We start from the raw sequence: 19,507 nt of genomic DNA, 5'->3' as shown, positions 1-19,507 counted from the left end.
TTGGAAATGACAGGTGGTCGCTCATAGCAGAGGTCGCTCATGACAGGTTTTGCTGTATTAAACATTTTCTCATACAAAATCTAAAATGACTGCATGGACAGCCATCTTGAAAACTTTTATTTGGCTACTTCTTTTGAATGGACAGTCTCACTAACATGGGGTGATCACTAAAACACTATTATTGTAACTGGTTCTGAACAAAAATGGTGTTTCTCAGACTTCCAACATGACACGATAGTTGCAAGCTCAAAATTCGTTTTATCACTAAGCCTGTAGCATGGATGATTGCATTGACATGTTTTTTTTTCTCCCTTAAACACTTATTGCAATATTTAATTGTTTTTACAAGGAAAATGGTTGGACCACTAACATAAATTCACTTTTATTTTGAAAATCATAACTAATTGATCTTGAAATGAAGTCAGAGGTTATAATATGTATTTTTGTTCTTCACTGAGTATAGTACCTTGTACACATGTTATTTGTCTGTCTTCCAACAAACCATCTGTTAGTCAGCAGCATGACATTGATGTTAAGGTCAAAGGTCTTGGACTAAGGTTTCAACTTGCTGGTGAACAAATATGAATGGATTTTGTCAAACCTTGTTTGTGGAGATACAGTAGAACCTGTCTTGAAAGACCACCCTTTCTGCCCCAAAAATTGTCTCTCATAACAGGTCACAATGCTATATAATCAATAAATTTGTGCATTGAGAATATGGTCTCTCAAGACAGGTGGTATCACATAGCAGTGGTCTTTCAAGACAGGTTTCACTGTATCTGATGAATACCTTGAACGATGTCATTTTGATACATTTGGGGTTTTTTCTTCAAAAGATAATGATTGCATGTGGATATATCTTGACATTAAGATTCAATGATTTTCTATCCATAATACTGGGTTCCTATTGACATTGAGACTACTTCAGTGATTTTCTATCCATAAAACTGGGTTCCTATTGACATTGAGACTACTTCAGTGATTTTCTATCCATAATACTGTGTTCCTATTGCCACTGAGACTACTTCAGTGATTTTCTATCCATAAAACTGGGTTCCTCTTGTCATTGAGACTACTTCAGTGATTTTCTATCCATAATACTGGGTTCCTATTGCCATTGAGACTACTTCAGTGATTTTCTATCCATAATGCTGGGTTCCTATTGCCATTGAGACTACTTCAGTGATTTTCTATCCATAAAACTGGGTTCCTATTGTCATTGAGACTACTTCAGTGATTTTCTATCCATAATGCTGGGTTCCTATTGCCAATGAGACTACTTCAGTGATTTTCTATCCATGAAACTGGGTTCCTATTGTCATTGAGACTACTTCAGTGATTTTCTATCCATAATGCTGGGTTTCTATTGTCATTGAGACTACTTAAGTGATTTTCTATCCATAATACTGGGTTCCTATTGACACTGAGACTACTTCAGTGATTTTCTATCCATAATACTGGTTTCCTATTGACATTGTGACTACTTCAGTGATTTTCTATCCATAATGCTGGGTTCCTATTGACATTGAGACTACTTCAGTGATTTTTTATCCATAATGCTGGGTTCCTATTGACATTGAGACTACTTCAGTGATTTTCTATCCATAATGCTGGGTTCCTATTGACATTGAGACTACTTCAGTGATTTTCTATCCATAATGCTGGGTTCCTATTGACATTGTGACTACTTCAGTGATTTTCTATCCATAAAACTGGGTTCCTGTTGACATTGTGACTACTTCAGTGATTTTTTATCCATAAAACTGGGTTCCTATTGACATTGAGACTACTTCAGTGATTTTCTATCCACAATACTGGGTTCCTATTGACATTGAGACTACTTCAGTGATTTTCTATCCATAATACTGGGTTTCTATTGACATTGAGACTACTTCAGTGATTTTCTATCCACAATACTGGGTTCCTATTGCCATTGAGACTACTTAAGTGATTTTCTATCCATAATACCGGTTTCCTATTGCCATTGAGACTAAAATATTTCTGTTACCAAATTTGACAGCAGTTAAAAAGAATAAAAGGGCAGAAGAAATGGAATTTTCTTGGATTCCTGGAAATTCTTTTTGGTCAGATGAGGGACTCTTGTTCTTTAAATAAACATTCGATGGGTGCAATTTCTTTTGATGGATACAGGATAAATAAATCATTGATGCTTCCCATAGGCAAATAATAATAATAATCTTGTGCAGTCTGTAAGACTTATTCTTGAAAAGTCTGAGAAGTATACCATTGTACACATTTTCCCAGCAGAATATAAGTTACATTCCTGTTAACCCGTTTAGAGGTTGTTCAATTTAAAATTGAACAAAGTTAATGGATGCTCATATGAATTCATATGAATATTATGGTAGGAATCATTATGTTTGAAATGAACATAAATTTGTGCAAAACAAGGACAGACAATTTTTTCTTTCTTTAACTATTTGGAACTCTTTAAAAGTGTATAAAATTTGAAATGTTCATAACTATTGCAGTGTAATTGTATCATTGTTTATTCTGTACATGATTGGCAGACATAAGAGACATTGTCCATCAAGGAAGGTCTGCTTATTAATAGTACATTTTTTTTTAGATCCGGACCTTTGTTTTATTTAACTTGCATTGACAGATTATAAAACACAGTGTAATGAATAGCATCTTCAAGATTCATTTTAAAGGTTGTGAAAATTACAAAGTACTCAGTGTTAGTTTGAACACATGTCGTTGTTGCCTATAACTTTATTTTTAAAGGTATGGATATTTGACCTCCCAGATGGAGGGGGTAGACTGCTTCGAGAGAGGTCTGGCCATTCTGCACCACCTACTAAGGTCAAGCATTATAGTTCCAATGGACAAAACATTCTTAGTGCAGGTATGTTGACAGAAAACCTTCATACTCCAAGCTAGGGTAGGGATTCATGTGAAATAGTCACGCTTGAGTAAACACATCCCAGAATTGAGGTTCACTTTGCCTTGCCATGATTTCGTACCATTCCTTCCACCAAAATGATTTCATACCATCTCACACAAATTTACTTATATTCCATTTTATGAACCAGATTTTGGGAAAGTGTCATTCTGGCATTACAAGGAAAACAGTCTTTTACCTCTAATTGGCAGAGATCTATGGGATCCTTGTGAAAGGTCTAGTTGAATGAGACAAACATTGGAGGAAACAATTTAGAGTCAAATACCAGCAGGGAAGAAGAATGATAATTTAAGATGTGTTTACTGGATATTTTAAATAAACAAGTCCAGTACAGGACTGTTTGATTGGTAATTCTTGAGCAATTTATATTTGAATAGTACTTTTTGTTTTGCTATCAGCTTTTTTTCTGACAATCATAGTCAGTTACCTTGAAAAGTTAATGTGAGTTCCCTGAACTGGTGACTCACTTAACAGAATGTATATTTTAGTACATAATAGTAGTGTGTGTCTGCATTATCTTAATTTTTGATATCTTAGGGAAAACAAAAATTACTGTACTTTTTCTTATTCTCATATATCTATCAGCCTTTTCACTACAGCAGTTTCTTTGGCATTAAAGTGTCTAACAATTTTTCCATGTATTTCACTGTTGCAATTACTCTGGCATTAACATTTATAACAGTTTATCATGCATGTCACTGTTGCAATTACTCTAGCATTAAAATTTATAACAGTTTATCATGCATGTCACTGTTGCAATTACTCTGGCATTAACATTTATAACAGTTTATCATGCATTTCACTGTTGCAATTACTCTAGCATTAACATTTATAACAGTTTATCATGCATATCACTGTTGCAATTACTCTGGCATTAAAATTTATAACAGTTTATCATGCATGTCACTGTTGCAATTACTCTAGCATTAAAATTTATGACAGTTTGTCATGCATTTCACTGTTGCAATTACTCTAGCATTAAAATTTATGACAGTTTGTCATGCATTTCACTGTTGCAATTACTCTAGCATTAACATTTATAACAGTTTATCATGCATGTCACTGTTGCAATTACTCTAGCATTAAAATTTATAACAGTTTGTCATGCATTTCACTGTTGCAATTACTCTGGCATTAACATTTATAACAGTTTATCATGCATTTCACTGTTGCAATTACTCTAGCATTAAAATTTATAACAGTTTATCATGCATGTCACTGTTGCAATTACTCTAGCATTAAAATTTATGACAGTTTGTCATGCATTTCACTGTTGCAATTACTCTGGCATTAAAATTTATAACATGCTATCATGCATTTCACTGTTGCAATTACTGTGGCATTAAAATTTATAACATGCTATCATGCATTTCACTGTAGCAGTTACTCTGGTATTAAAATTACTAAAGTTTATCATGCATTTAACCATAGCATTTTCAATATTTGATCATTAGTGTAGTGCATATCATTCCCCAAATGCATGTAAAATGTACCTATTTATTATCCTCCAGGCCAGGACAGCACACTGAGGTCTTTTTCTGTTATCCATGATAAGTACAACAAAAGCCTGGGTAGAGCTTCCTTCCTAAAGTCAGCCACCAAGCGGTCTGGATTGAAAAGGGACAAGTACAAGATGGCCCCCATTATCAAGTTTGCAGCAGGTCAGTGGACATAGGATATGATGCTGCCTGTCACATAGCAGTGGACAACTGAGCTAATTGAAATGATGTGATGTTACTGGGAGAGAGAAAAAACATATTGCCCTATTGGTTTTTTGTTCAGTCTGATCAGTATCACCTTATATTGATTAACTCTAAAGTCCACACTTGTTTTATTACATGAAGTTAGCCAAGGATTACTCCTTGAACAATAATGCAATCTTATAAGCTCTACCTTATACCTAGACCAGAAGAGCTTATGCAGTGGTCTCTTGCCTGTCATCCATCCATGTTTTAACACTAGTTTTCTATTACAACTTTTTCTGTTTTTATTTTTTATTTGGAGGTTTCTATGAGACTTTACATAAACATTTATCCCAAGTTGTAGTTGTTCTTAACTGATAATGGTACTGTTAAGATGTACAATATATCCTTCACATTGTCCATCATGGCGATCTCATTATTGCTACTCCTTCTGATGGATGGTCATATGAACACAGGATTTCTTCAAATACATTACTCAATCACCATACCCAGAGTTGTATCTACTACCTTGCAAGCAAAGACCTCTGAAGCTGGCTTTTAGCACCAAACGTGCTGGCCAGCTAGGTGAAAGTCAGACAAGAGTGATCTTCCCTTGGGTAGAGAGCCTGGTGTGAAATCTCATCCATGCTTCATTTACTATTTCTGCTTGTGCTGGCATTATAAAATCGATTTTTCTTGTGCCTTTCCACCATTTAAGCAATTATTTGGAGTTTTCTGACAGTAGAGAAGTAGATTCTAACTATTTTTCTGTCTCTTTCTTACTCAGTTTCTATCATTGACAAATTATTCACATCATTTTTCTAACTTTGTTGTATAATATACAGCACCATTGTGAATGCCTGCCCTGGAGGGTATTTGGTACTTCAGTTTGATTCTGTACTTGATTCAAATTGGTACCTGACCTGTTTTGTCTTTTCTGGAGAAATTTTTTTCTCCAAATTCTGCATTCACAGGAATTCGTGTAATTGTCAGTGGTAGTTTTGTTATGATTATTGAATGTTTATTAAATCTTTAAATACATAAAAATTAATACCCCATGAAAATCAGTGCAATCACAGTATATCCAGAAACCAGAATGGCTTGTTCAGTGGGCAAAATTTTGACTGCCGACAAGAATGCAGAATCATCTGCAATGGTCTCATAAACAGGCAGCTAAGTAGTACCAAATTTGCTGCCACACGAATGAGACCCATGGGACAAAGAAGTTATCAGATTGACATACAAATCATTGAGAGTATAGAAAATCCCATTGAAATAATTTTCAAGGTATGTTTCCTAGGGGAGATCGATCCTGCTAAGAATGAGTTTTTGACTCTATATACAAACAGGTAAAATGTTGAGATGGGATGAGACTGGATTAGTCCTTACTAACAAGCAATCCAGGGCAGAGTAAAAGCTAAATAATAGGCTTCATGTCTTGATGTGTAGAATGTAAATTGCCAATTGCTTTTGCAAAATGTTGTCCAAGTAGCTGGAGGTCACAGATGATGTTGTGACTCAACAAGCAACGTGACTGTCCATAATTCTGGTGAAGACATATGAAGCGATGTTCAGACCAAACAGGAGTGTACTGAATGCAGTATGAATCTCATGAATGAATAGGAAGGCTTATGGATTAGAATGTGGAAATATATATCTTTTATATCATGGCTGATTATGAAATCTCTGCAACGAATGGAACTGAAAATGTTTCAGTTATTAACCATGGTGTCTGAATAAAAAGGTTGAGAGCTCAGATTAATCACTCTTAGATTTATTACCAGCCAAAGCTTCCCAATGTCCCTTTCCTTAATACCAAACCACAAAAATTGAACCAATAAAAATAAATTATGACCACAGTATGACGTCCCTTCTCAGCAGATGGTTGTTGTTGTTGTTGTGGGGTTTAACGCCATTTTTCAGCACGATAGGCTATACATGGCGGCCAGTATTAATGGTGGAGGAAGAACCCGGAAAACCCCGCAAAGAACCACCGACCCACGAGAAGCTACTGGCAAGCTTTCTCACATGCCCACATTGGCTGAATCTTAGACTCGAACTGCCGCAGACAGAGGTGAGATGGCAGTGATCCGTAACGAAGAGCGCTTTAGACCACTCTGCCACTCGGGGCCCCCTCAGCAGATGGTAAATATACCATATGTACTTACTTATAAGTCAAGACAAACTGCAAACAACAAAGATCCTGATCTGCTGTTGCATAACAGTGTTTCCCTTTACGCACATTTGTGTGTCATGGATGCACGCTGGAGAAAATTGATGCACACTTTTTGTTGCCGTGCGTTTTTTTTACGCAAAGGATTTTCATATCGTGATCAGGATTTATTTAATACCCAGTGCATTGGACGATGGATGGCATCATATATACTTCGAGCATAGGCATTGACTGGTTTCCCACTTTGTTTGCTCCCTGCCTTGCACTCCTCTATTCGTATAGCAGAGTGCACTGCAGGGAACATACAAAACAATGAACCAGACTAGCATAGGCAATGTTATGATGGAATAGCTTCCCCTAATCTCGCAAGCTCTCACGCGATTTCCATCGATCTCCGCAAGCTGTCATCTAGCTGTTTAACCTCAATGCTTGTTGCACGAGAAAGTGATCTCCAGATTAAAACGTCGTGCACTAAAAATTATTAGCGAAGAAAGTGAAAGAAGCAGAACACAAAAGAACAACTGTGGATCTAACTTTAATGAAAAATGGAGAAAATAATTCCCTTGACTGGAATACGACACCTCCATTAGGATTACCAGTGTGACTGCAAAAGTGAATAATTCTTTCGTGACAGGGATTTAGAATTTTTAAAAATCTGCCTGCATTCACCACAAGATATCTGGAGAACACATTATAACCCAATACATTCTTTCACCACAAAGAAATCATTAAACTTGCAGAGACAAATGCGTTATTTGGATTACAAAGTCAGTGGGTCATTGCAGATTTTGTTGGTTTTTAACATTTGTATGTTTAGAGAGAGAGAGAGAGAGTATGTTGTGCAAATTGCAATATTCTATTTCAAGCTGAAAAAGTATGAGTCATATGAAAATTGTCAGTACATTTTTGACCCCCACATTTTTTATTTGACCCCCAGTTCTGACACAAAGGTTTTTTTTTAAGCCCTCTATTTTATACCCCTAGGGGATACATTGCATAATGTGCCTGCAGATCAGGGTCTATGTTTATTTTAGTGATTACTCCTATCAAACGGAACAGATGCAAATCTGCCAGCAATGGCTGATCTGGCTCTTTGCATTTTGCAGTTGTACTTGACTTATAAGTGAGTATAATAGAGTACCCACATGGCTTACAGTAGGTATTCCCTTGCAGGTTCAGCACTGGAAATTATGACCTGCAACAATGCCATGCTGGTGGGGGAGGGGCCTCCTTCTGCCCTTTGTTTGAGAAGTCGGAAGGGGTTTCCCTTCAAGAATGATCTTTACATATTAACCTCCAGGAGATAGAGACCATAATGAATACCTTTCAGTCTTAGAATTAGTCAATCTGTATTGACAGGCAATTCTCATCCTCTCCAACAACTTCCCTGAGGTTGATGAGGACAAGGGAGAACCAGATCTCCTGACCTTTTTCTTCTGGTTTGGTATTTTCTCAGGTGGTGTAATCATTGACAAATTCACATCCAGGTCTGCCACATCCCTAGCAGTCTCATTGTTATGATGGAGTCATTGTCTGGAGGGAATCGTGGTACATTCTTCTAGTCCATTTTCCACATGGTATTTATTTGAATTGGTGCCCACTGGGGTTGACCGTTCATGGACTTGGGTATGAGCAATTGAAATAGAAAGCTATCAACATTCATCTGTCCTGTCCTTGGTATGAAGACCTGGACTTTTTCATGCCTTGGAATGGACTTCATGCTTATCCTTTATGCCAGACCCATCTGATTCGCAACGTGAAGTCTTGATTACTGCCCTCAAGTCAACTTCCCATATAAATTGTTTGTTTTTTTTAAGCAACCACACATGCAGGTGTTCTTCTTGAACTTGCATGCCTAGCTCGTATCAAACAAGCCCTCAGGAGAAAAGAATTCTCAGATCAAGTGGCTCACCAAACGGATAGGATATGAAGGGAAGTGGCAAGTTTTCTCCTATTGTTTTAAGTGGAAACATATTCCTTCCTTATTTTCCTGCTTTGGCTGTTCCAAGAGAACAAATTAGTTTCCATCACAAAAAAGGGTTATGACATCACAATCTCAGGCACATTTTGACATGATGGAAGGGATGATGTCAACTACAACAACGACCTCCAACCAACTGGTTAACTTGTCTTAATTGAAGACTTTGGACCTGTTGCCAAATTGGAATCAGCTGGCCCCGACATGGTTGAATAAAGTGCATTTCAAACCTATGTCTCAAGTGGTCTTTGTATTATCTGTCCTAGTTATTTCTAGCTAACGTTGTCAGAATCACTGAGGTACTTACCTTGTAGGCCAGTTCAAACTGTGCAGTTTCACAGTAGTTTGATTTTACTTATAGTGACTTCTGCTTTCATTGCCAAGAACTGGTTCCTGCTCATGGGCAACATCTTTCATCATGAAACCTCTTTTCTCTCACCCTAATGTCACATACAGCACTCTGTAACATTAGAATGTTATATTTTCTCTGACATTCATTATATTGGGCTTGATAACACATGATAACAATCACATGGAAGTGGTTTTAAATTCGTTAGCATACAAAAAGATAATCATTTCCAAACCATTAGAAAAGAAAATGTTGATGCTTGCAAAATATATATAATTATATGTCCGTTGATTACATAAATATTCATAACAATCAGCCTAATTGAATTCTCTTTTAGACATAAACGTATTCGAAAGAACCACCTAGCACTGTTTCAGAACTAGAATAAAACTGTTTCATTTGTTCCCTGTTACAGAGCCGAGCCGTCAGAGTGACTGGGACAACATCACAGCATGTCACCGTGGTCTGCGGGTTGTTACTACCTGGAGTTATGGAAGATGTACAATGGGAGAACACAAACTGGAGCATGACAGATTTAAAAATGATGAAGTCACATACAGACACACACTAGCAACTGTAAGATCACTGTTTTTGTCATATCTTTAAGTTACAGAGCATCAGTAATTGCAAGATCATTCTCTTCAGTTTATTTTTATTGATCTAACAGAAAGACAAGATATCCTCACTAAAACGCCATTCATTATAATAAATACCATGTTATCTGTTATACGGTAGGTATGGTCCAAGAACCCATTATATTATTTAGTAGTAAAATTAGAGTATCATGTACATCATTATAAAATGCTTTGGTGGCCTAGTGGTTAGAGCATCCACCTCAGATGTGGGAGTTCGCGGGTTTGAACCCTGGTCGAGTCATACCATAGACTTACAAAAATGGTACTAACAGCTACCTTGCTTGGCGCTCAGCATTAAGAGGTTAGTGTTAGGATTGGTCGGCCTGGTGTCAGGATAATGTGACTGGGTGGGACGTCATGCTACATGTCTGCAGCATGATGCCCCAGTGCTAGACAACACTATAAACTACTACACTGTAGACATCATAGCGATATGACTGAAAAATTGTTAAAGCTACATTAAAAATCTAAATCACACACACACTTCATTATAAGGCTGTGTACTCTGTTTCCCTAGGTAGCATTATAACAAGGAAGTACTGTATCATGTACTTCACTGTACTTTCTTTCACTGCAATGCAATATACTCTTTGTCTCCCTTGAAAGCATTATATTGAGGGAGTTATTGATGGTTGATTGCTTGTTTTATATTTTTTATGGCACACAAGCACTTTCAGGCTATTTAGCGCCAAACAAAAGGTTATATATTATCGTTCAGAGGGAGAGGGAGAGAATAATGGAGGAAAACTATTGCTAATAAGAAAGAAAAAATGTTTGGTACATGCTGTTCTAGATGAATACCTTGTGTGTGTTGGTGACGTATTCTTTTCTGTTTTGCCTGTTGTCAAAGCATACCTTTTTTTAGAGCCAAGGAACAGTAGGTACCTTTCTTCTTTTAATACATTCCCAGATCACATTAACATTACCTCCTGAATCCAGCTTTCCTGAAAAGACAACAATCAATCTTTTCTGTTTATGTACCGTATTGACAAAAGGAAGAAACTCTTATCCTTTATCTGGTGCCTGTTTTTAACTTTAACTTAGTACTGTCAAGATAGTTCAACAATACCTCTTGAAAATCTTTGGAAAACTTTCATAAATTTAAACCATCTGTACAAAAAGTCTTTCATGGGTTTTGACATACTTCATTGCAGATCAATTCAAGATTTTAGTTGTAGTGTCACTGTAGCTACAAACATACATGACTGCTGAGAGCCTTAGCTTCAGCATGCAGGGTGACCTTTGAATGGACCTGAACTATCTCCAGTTTATATCAGCTGTTAAGGTTTTTTGATGTAACCAAGCATTGTAGCCAAGAATAAGCTGCTATCAGTGGTCAGTCATATGGTCATTGTACACTCCCACTCCTTGATACATACATTAAGAGAAGCAACCATGCAAAACTCTGTTTCTGCCCACAGACATTATTTGAATCAAACAAAGAAAAGTTGTGCAACAAGAAACCACCACTTTGTATAAAGGCCATCACCTCTTAAGCTTTAACAAGGCTGAAGAGAGTATTTCATTTAGCATACATTAAAATTTCAAAAGATTATAGTTCCATGTAAAGATTTCATTATTTGAAATAAGATTGATCTTAGCAAGCCTTGCTTTCAAACATAATGTTTTATTCTAAATCATAACAGAAGCCATTAGCTGGCATGCACAATAAACCTTCTTAAGTTTTGATCTCAGGGATTTAGGTTTAAATCAGGTAGATCAGGTTGCTGCTGCCCAGATAACCACTTGACACGGTTAATGTTAGTATAACTTTTCAAAGACAGTAGCTTAGTGATTTGACTGTATTTGCCACAAAATTGTCAATAAAAAGAGTTAATTAAATATCTTCTTAACCAGATATTGTTGATCACATTACTATTTGACAGTTGGTTGTACTACTGTCAGATTAGGAGAGTTGACTATCCATCATATAGGGAATCCAAATTCTTCCCTTGGAGGTGACAATGGTAGAGACAAGCTGCTCCTCCTCTTTCCACCTATTCTTCTATGATTGGGGAAAACAGTTGTGTAGTGAATTGTTTCTCTCGTCACATTACAATGAAATCATTCCAGCCTCCCTGCAAGTGGAAGTATCCTATCACTCAGTTGAAAACTCGTGTCATGTAGTAGTGGTTATTGGTATGTAATGAGTTATATTGGTATGTAATGAGTTGTATTGGTATGTAATGAGTTGTATTGGTATGTAATGAGTTATTTTGGTATGTAATGAGTTGTATTGGTATGTAATGAGTTGTATTGGTATGTAATGAGTTGTATTGGTATGTAATGAGTTGTATTGGTATGTAATGAGTTATATTGGTATGTAATGAGTTATATTGGTATGTAATGAGTTGTATTGGTATGTAATGAGTTGTATTGGTATGTAATGAGTTGTATAGGTATGTAATGAGTTATATTGGTATGTAATGAGTTGTATTGGTATGTAATGAGTTGTATTGGTATGTAATGAGTTGTATTGGTATGTAATGAGTTATTTTGGTATGTAATGAGTTATTTTGGTATGTAATGAGTTGTATTGGTATGTAATGAGTTGTATTGGTATGTAATGAGTTGTATTGGTATGTAATGAGTTATTTTGGTATGTAATGAGTTATTTTGGTATGTAATGAGTTGTATTGGTATGTAATGAGTTGTATTGGTATGTAATGAGTTGTATTGGTATGTAATGAGTTATTTTGGTATGTAATGAGTTGTATTGGTATGTAATGAGTTGTATTGGTATGTAATGAGTTGTATTGGTATGTAATGAGTTATTTTGGTATGTAATGAGTTGTATTGGTATGTAATGAGTTATATTGGTATGTAATGAGTTGTATTGGTATGTAATGAGTTGTATTGGTATGTAATGAGTTATATTGGTATGTAATGAGTTGTATTGGTATGTAATGAGTTGTATTGGTATGTAATGAGTTATATTGGTATGTAATGAGTTGTATTGGTATGTAATGAGTTGTATTGGTATGTAATGAGTTATATTGGTATGTAATGAGTTATATTGGTATGTAATGAGTTGTATTGGTATGTAATGAGTTATATTGGTATGTAATGAGTTGTATTGGTATGTAATGAGTTGTATTGGTATGTAATGAGTTGTATTGGTATGTAATGAGTTGTATTGGTATGTAATGAGTTATATTGGTATGTAGTGAGTTATATTGGTATGTAATGAGTTGTATTGGTATGTAATGAGTTATTTTGGTATGTAATGAGTTGTATTGGTATGTAATGAGTTATATTGGTATGTAATGAGTTGTATTGGTATGTAATGAGTTATATTGTATTGGTATGTAATGAGTTATATTGGTATGTAATGAGTTATATTGGTATGTAATGAGTTAGAGTTTCTTCCCATACTCAAACAATATATAGGTAGATCAGACAAATTTTGGGGTTTTTTTCCTGTTAGGTTTGATTTGGGAGGTAGCAAGCTTATTTTCCTGGTGTTATTGTGAGCAGGTAATTATTCTTGAAGAAACACAGTTATTAAAAATTTGTTTTTTTATGTAATCTGAGATGTTCTCATAGAAACATGTACAAAATATGAGCATTTTCAACGTTGACAGATGACCTTCTCAAAGAAACATACTGTACTAAAAATGTAACTTTTTTCAATGTCAGTTGAGATGTCCTTGCTGGAAAATGAATATATGTTCATTCTTTGTTTTCATATCATCGGGGCAGATCTTTCGCTTATTTTTCCATTTTTATTGTTCCATTTTATTATGGAAAACTTCTTTTGAAATCAGTTGTTATCTTCACTTTGGAAATAATATTCCATTTGTTTTTAGTTTGTGTACTCGAACTCATGGTGATAATGGATGGTTTTGTTATGTTAGTCCTGTTAAAGTACTTTTAAAAAATCTTGAGATTTTTTAATAGGAATATCTCCACACTGTGATCTATCCTTCATGTATGCATACTTCTATTTATATTTGATATTCAGTCATGTTATTGGTCTTGTTCTGTGAAAACATATGAATCATATGAATATGCTTTTATCTAATTGCAAGCAGTGAACATCACATCCAGTGGAAATTTAACCACTTTTGTCCAATTGCAGGCAATTTTACCACTTTTTCTAATTGCAGGCAATTTTACCACTTTTTCTAATTGCAGGCAATTTTACCACTTTTTCTAATTGCAGGCAGTGAACATCACTTCCTGTGGAAATTTTACCACTTCTAATTGTAGCCAATGGATATCACTTCCTGTAGAACTTTTACCACATTTATCTAATTTCAGGCAGTGGACATCACTTCCTGTGGAAATTTTACCACTGTTGGCTACAGCTCAGGTCATGTTGATGTGTACAACCTGCAGTCAGGAATATATAGGGGCTCCTATGGTGATCCATTTGGTAGGTGCAAAATAAGGCTCAGGTAATAAAAGATGTGAGAAATTAATACAAGAGCAGATGACAAGTTGCAATGACTTCATGAAAAATACCATTAAAGACATTTTGGATTTTAATAATGAGACCTTTTTGTGATACAAAGTTGTGTGTGTATATTCTCACATGATGTCGTCTTATAGTTGGGATTACGCAGACAACAAGACATCAAAATCAAACATGAAATGAATTAAATCCCTATTATGAAGGTCATAATTTACACGTGTGTGCTGGTTATTTTTTTATAGCAATTTCTCCCATTTACAGCTCAGCCTCACAAGATATAAATGTTACTATTACAATGTATTTTCAATAATTTGCAGTAGATGGAACAAATGTGTAGCTTGTGATCTCCATTTACAGCTAGTGGCCATTTGTTTACAGCTTGTGGTCTACAAACTATGACATGGTTGTTGTAACCATCTGATAAGAGATTCCTGAATAAACCTGAATTCCTGAATAGTCATATCAACATGGGGATTTCACTAAAAGATTTTTATATGACGTATAGTTGGTCATAATTGAAATTAGTACCAATTTGACATATGCCTGAACAGAAATCCATATTGATATGGGGTTTCACTTCTTACGATGTCTAGTTGATTTTAAGTGAAAATGGTGCTGATCTGATGTCTAACATGGCCAACACAGTGTACAGGGTTCCCACGCTATTGAGAAAAAGTCAGGAGAAATGATAATTTTTTTCCCGACTGTGAAAAGTCCTGGAATCTCGAAAATATTGAAGAAAGTCGGGGAAAAACCCGGGAATTTTCTGCCACTACTTGACACCTGAAACAATCACGTAACTTGAGTCGTAACTAAACTGATCATGAGTTAAATTTATCGAGTTCTAACCAGAATATTCAGAGGGTGCAGTATGGATTATTTGGTTGCTTGCAATAAACATATATGCTGAGTCAATCCAAACTCCCAGTGGATTAGATTCATCTAGTACACTTTAATTTTCAAAGTCAGCTTGATATCTGTATCTTTCCTTACATGGAAGGTATGAAAACCAATCTAGCATCACAAGAAGCCAACATGGTGGTGGCAAAGCATAACCGCTTATCAGATGGCCTAGCAAACTTTAAATGTTGCTAAATCGAATGAGACAAGCATGAAATCGATATGAAAATTACTTATTTTCTCAAAAATTGTGAGTAGTAAAATTGTTATGTCTTTAATCTGCTGTAAGACAAGATAAAACTACGTCGTTGATGAAATGTGACCTAGTGCTCGCGATTTGCATTGCTAGTTGCATGACTACGGTACACATATACTGGTTGTAATAAAAATACAAAAAACAAAAGAATACAAAATTCTCCATATTTATATATTCAGAGAGCAACTTTTGGAGTATTGTTGTATTCCACCATGTTGACATGTGATCTCTGCTTGATAAATCAGACTGGACAGATTGCTGGATTTTACAAAAAGTATCTGATTTTCATTTAATTTAATTGTATTTCTAGTTTGAAATCACGTGAATATTGGACTTCCGATGTCCTCATTTGAGATTTGTGAAGTCATGTGACTAGTAATGCAAATGGCGAGTACTGTGTCTGGTTTCATCTACGCCATAGTTTCATCTTGTTTGACCACGGATTAATGACATAACAATTATGATACTTAACATTTCTGAGAAAATAATGTGAAAATAAAGGTTAATTCGGTGGATTGGATTCATGCGATGGTCGTCCAAGAGTTATGCATTCTGTCTTTTGAATGTATATGTGTAGTTTTTCAGTCTTCTTGCAATTCTGAAGCAATAAAAGAAGCGTGAGAAAAGTCTAATCAAGCGGAGGGTTGTGGTCACACTTGCACTCCTTGTGTTCATTTATATTACTGATACGGTGATTTCATGTTGTCAGAGATTTCGTCATACTTTATTTATTGATAAAACGTCAGACTCCTGTGCTTGAACCTGTAACCCAGAAAATCCTATTTAGAATCATACAACTAAAATTTATAAAAGATGGAAATGTATACCTAAAAAAAAATTATGCATCTGAATCAAAGTTTCTAATTTTGAAAGCAGTTGTCTCCCATGTACAAAATCGTCTGCTGCCCAACATGTCAACTTGCCACTAGAATGGGATTCTCACAAAATTCCCTGGCATGTAGTCTATTTCTAAATTCTTTAGTATTGTTTTCCCATAAACAAGACGTTGTAAACACATTACACCCTATTCATTGTTGTTTCTCTTCCACATAATAGCTCATTTTTTTACATATAAAATATTGAATTTTACTAAAAATAATTTACAAGATATATTGAGTTGGCTTAATATTGCTTGCCATTAATTGGCATTGTTACGTTGAATTTTGTAAAACTAGCTATAAACTGGATCAAATTACTCGACTCAACTGCTGACCAAAACAGTCCAAAATAATGTATTTCATTTCTATAGTCCGATGAAGACACATTACATCTTTTCAAAGCTGTGCGCAGAATTGGCAGACATATCGCAAGTCATGAAAACATGGTGGTGGTATCCCGTGTGTCCAAAATTATTATTATTTTGAACAGAATATTGTGGTGACAATTGCCTCTTTTCAAATGGTAAGCATTACAGTATTTAATTTTTGTCAATCGGTTGAATTCGGTATGCGTTTTACTTCATTATTGGAGACGGAAGCCTCAGGTGTGCAGAAATGCCCAACAACATTATATATATTAAAAAACGATACGAGCTCCTGTATCAATACATGTTTGGGGACTGGTTTAATGAATTACAAGAAGAGAAGTTGAATTTACAGAAAATTCAGTCCTTGATTATACAACAGTATATAATTTTGAAGGTCTTTTTTCAAAATTTAAATCAATTCTTTTGAAAATGTTTTTCAAATTATGGATTTTTAACCAGGTCATCTTAAGGAGATTTTGGCTGTTTGAAAAATCTTTTTTGGGGATTTTATTGGCACAGATAAATTCAGGGTTAAACTCTTTTTGTTACAAGACAAGATTCTAATTATTTGCATTTTTTTTTCTTCATACTGCAATGGGAAATGTTACTTTCTATGAAATCCATATATATATTGCTATTGAATTCTTTAGAATTAAAGGTTTGAAAGGAAACAAAACATAATTTATGTTCATTATGTTGTTCTCACTTAGCAACATAATACAGCAAAATAAAGTTAGAATTTTTATTCTGTACATTGAAATGACTTTACATGCTAATTTATAGGAATATAATCAAACTTGTTTTGTGTGATACATTTTGTGGTTTTGTACATGATCATCTTTTCTGACTTCGATGTTTTTGGAGAGTCCAGAAAGAGAAACATCTTTAGATTTAGAAAATGCATGTTTTTTAATCTAAAATGTTCTTTAGTTCCATCCAGTAATGGTCATATGTGAACCTTGATAAAAGTAATTTCAACCTAGAAAAACCCTGGAAATGACCTGGAAATTTATCTTTAGAAAAGCATGAGAACCATAAGTGCAGCCATCTTGAAGATCTTATTATTGCCAATCCTTCTGAATGGATTGTCATGATCAACAGGAGGTTTTCACCAGAATTATTATGATATCTAGTTTGTACAAAACGAAATTCATTCCATTTGCACATTCATTATGGCTGCCATTACTGCCATCTTGTGAATCTTGTTATTGCTACACCTCCTGAACCAATCAGCATGAGATTGTACTAAATGACTTGCGATGTCTAGTTGGTTCTCACTGAGAATGGTTCTCCTCAGACATCCAATATGTGCATGGCAGTGGCCATCATGAAGGTCTTGTTATCTGAATACATATCAGTATTGGGTTTTCACAAAAAGACTTATTATGTCTAATCAGTCACGAATAAAAATGGTGCCAATCCAACCTCAAATAGGATGCCCACAGTGGTCATTGGGAAAATTGTAATTTTGCACTGTCTCCTAGATGGTTGGTTATAATGACATCGTGCTTGCACCAGAAGACTTCTTATGATGTCTAAGAGGTCCTAAATGGAAATGGTGTTCATTTGATATTCAATATGTCCTCTGTGGCAGCCATCTTGAAAATCTTATTTGTTTATCCTCCGAAAGATTTTTTATAAAGCTGATCATGGTGGCAATCTTGTTACTGCTATTCCTATTAAATGAAAAGTCATTTTGGGGTTTTCATCAGAAGATTTTTTAATGTGCGTGTGACTTAGATTTTTAACGTAGCTTTAACAATTTTGCAGTCATATCACTACCGTGTCTGCATTGTGGCAGTTTATAGTGTTGTCTAGCGAGGCTGCTGTTAGTACCATTTTTGTAAGTCTTTGGCATGACTCAGCCAGGGATTGAAACCATGACCTCCTGCATCCGAGGCGGATGCTCTAACCACTAGGCCACCAGAGCGGTTGATTTCTTAATGAAAATGATATAAATTGACTATCAGTATTTTGAAGTTAAAATCTTTCCTCCCAAAACAGATCATTATATCAACACGGAATTTTGACCAATAGACTTCCTATGATATCTAGTTGGTCTTAAATGAAAATGCTGCCAAATGTACATCAAATATGGCTGCCAAGATGGCTATCTTGTAAATGTTGCTTTTGCTACTCCTCCTGAACGGATGATCTTGTTAACATTGGGTTTTCACCAAAAGGCCTCTGATGATGTATTTACTGGCCTAAATGAAATCCAGTATATGCATCACAATGGCTAATCTGAAATCTGGTATTGCTGAAGAATAACAGAGATGTTTTAAACACTGAGCAGTTGAAAGCAACAAATGGTTGAACTCCTGAAAATTATTTCCGCCCAGTAGTATATCAGTCCCTTCTACTGCATTTTGTTTGGCCTTTCATGAGTATGATCTTGTTTTCCAGCTCATTCATGCAGTATCCAGGGTGTGGCAGTGGATGGTTTGAACCAGGTCACTGTGACAGCTGGACTTAATGGGGAAATCAAGTTTTGGAGGTTCAAGAGAAAGGACTTCTTAGAATCACTTTTGCTTGAAAAACTTATTTCTCAAATTCTTCTTCATAGAGAAAGGTAACTACCTTCTTTAAGCCATTTCTTTTTAAATTCACTGCATGTGTGAGTGAGTGTACATGGCTAGATAACTTTAGACAAATGTGTGTGGATGCTAGATTAAGCTAAGTAATTTATGATAGACAAATGAGTGTGGATGCTAGATAAAGCTAAGTAATTTATGATAGACAAAAGTGTATAGATGCTAGATAATAAAGCTAAGTAATTTATGATAGACAAATGTGTATGAATGCTAGATAAAGCTAAATACTTTATGATAGACAAAAGTGCATGGATGCTAGATAAAGCTAAGTAATTTATGATAGACAAAAGTGCATGGATGCTAGATAAAGCTAAGTAATTTATGATAGACAAAAGTGTATGGATGCTTGAT

General features: G+C 35.3%; 1 protein-coding gene across 2 annotated transcripts in view; it reads left to right on the top strand.

Moving 5' to 3' along the window:
* The window catches only part of LOC149807231 (WD repeat-containing protein 36-like), a 75,182-nt gene that overhangs the window by 25,410 nt on the left and 30,265 nt on the right, over window positions 1-19,507 (top strand). For both annotated transcript variants that reach the window (XM_089963810.1, XM_089963804.1), the window contains exons 8-12: window positions 2,749-2,869; window positions 4,438-4,587; window positions 9,524-9,684; window positions 14,007-14,121; window positions 18,969-19,134. In XM_089963810.1, coding sequence (XP_089819936.1) covers window positions 2,749-2,869; window positions 4,438-4,587; window positions 9,524-9,684; window positions 14,007-14,121; window positions 18,969-19,134 — 713 coding nt within the window. The remainder of the gene's footprint in view (window positions 1-2,748; window positions 2,870-4,437; window positions 4,588-9,523; window positions 9,685-14,006; window positions 14,122-18,968; window positions 19,135-19,507) is intronic.

The sequence above is a fragment of the Sinohyriopsis cumingii genome, chromosome 1, assembly GCF_028554795.1.
Source record: "Sinohyriopsis cumingii isolate HCF-2022 chromosome 1, ASM2855479v2, whole genome shotgun sequence".
NCBI lineage: Eukaryota > Metazoa > Mollusca > Bivalvia > Unionida > Unionidae > Sinohyriopsis > Sinohyriopsis cumingii.
The sequence above is the reverse complement of the archived record's forward strand: the minus strand, read 5'-3'. Positions and strand labels throughout refer to the sequence as shown.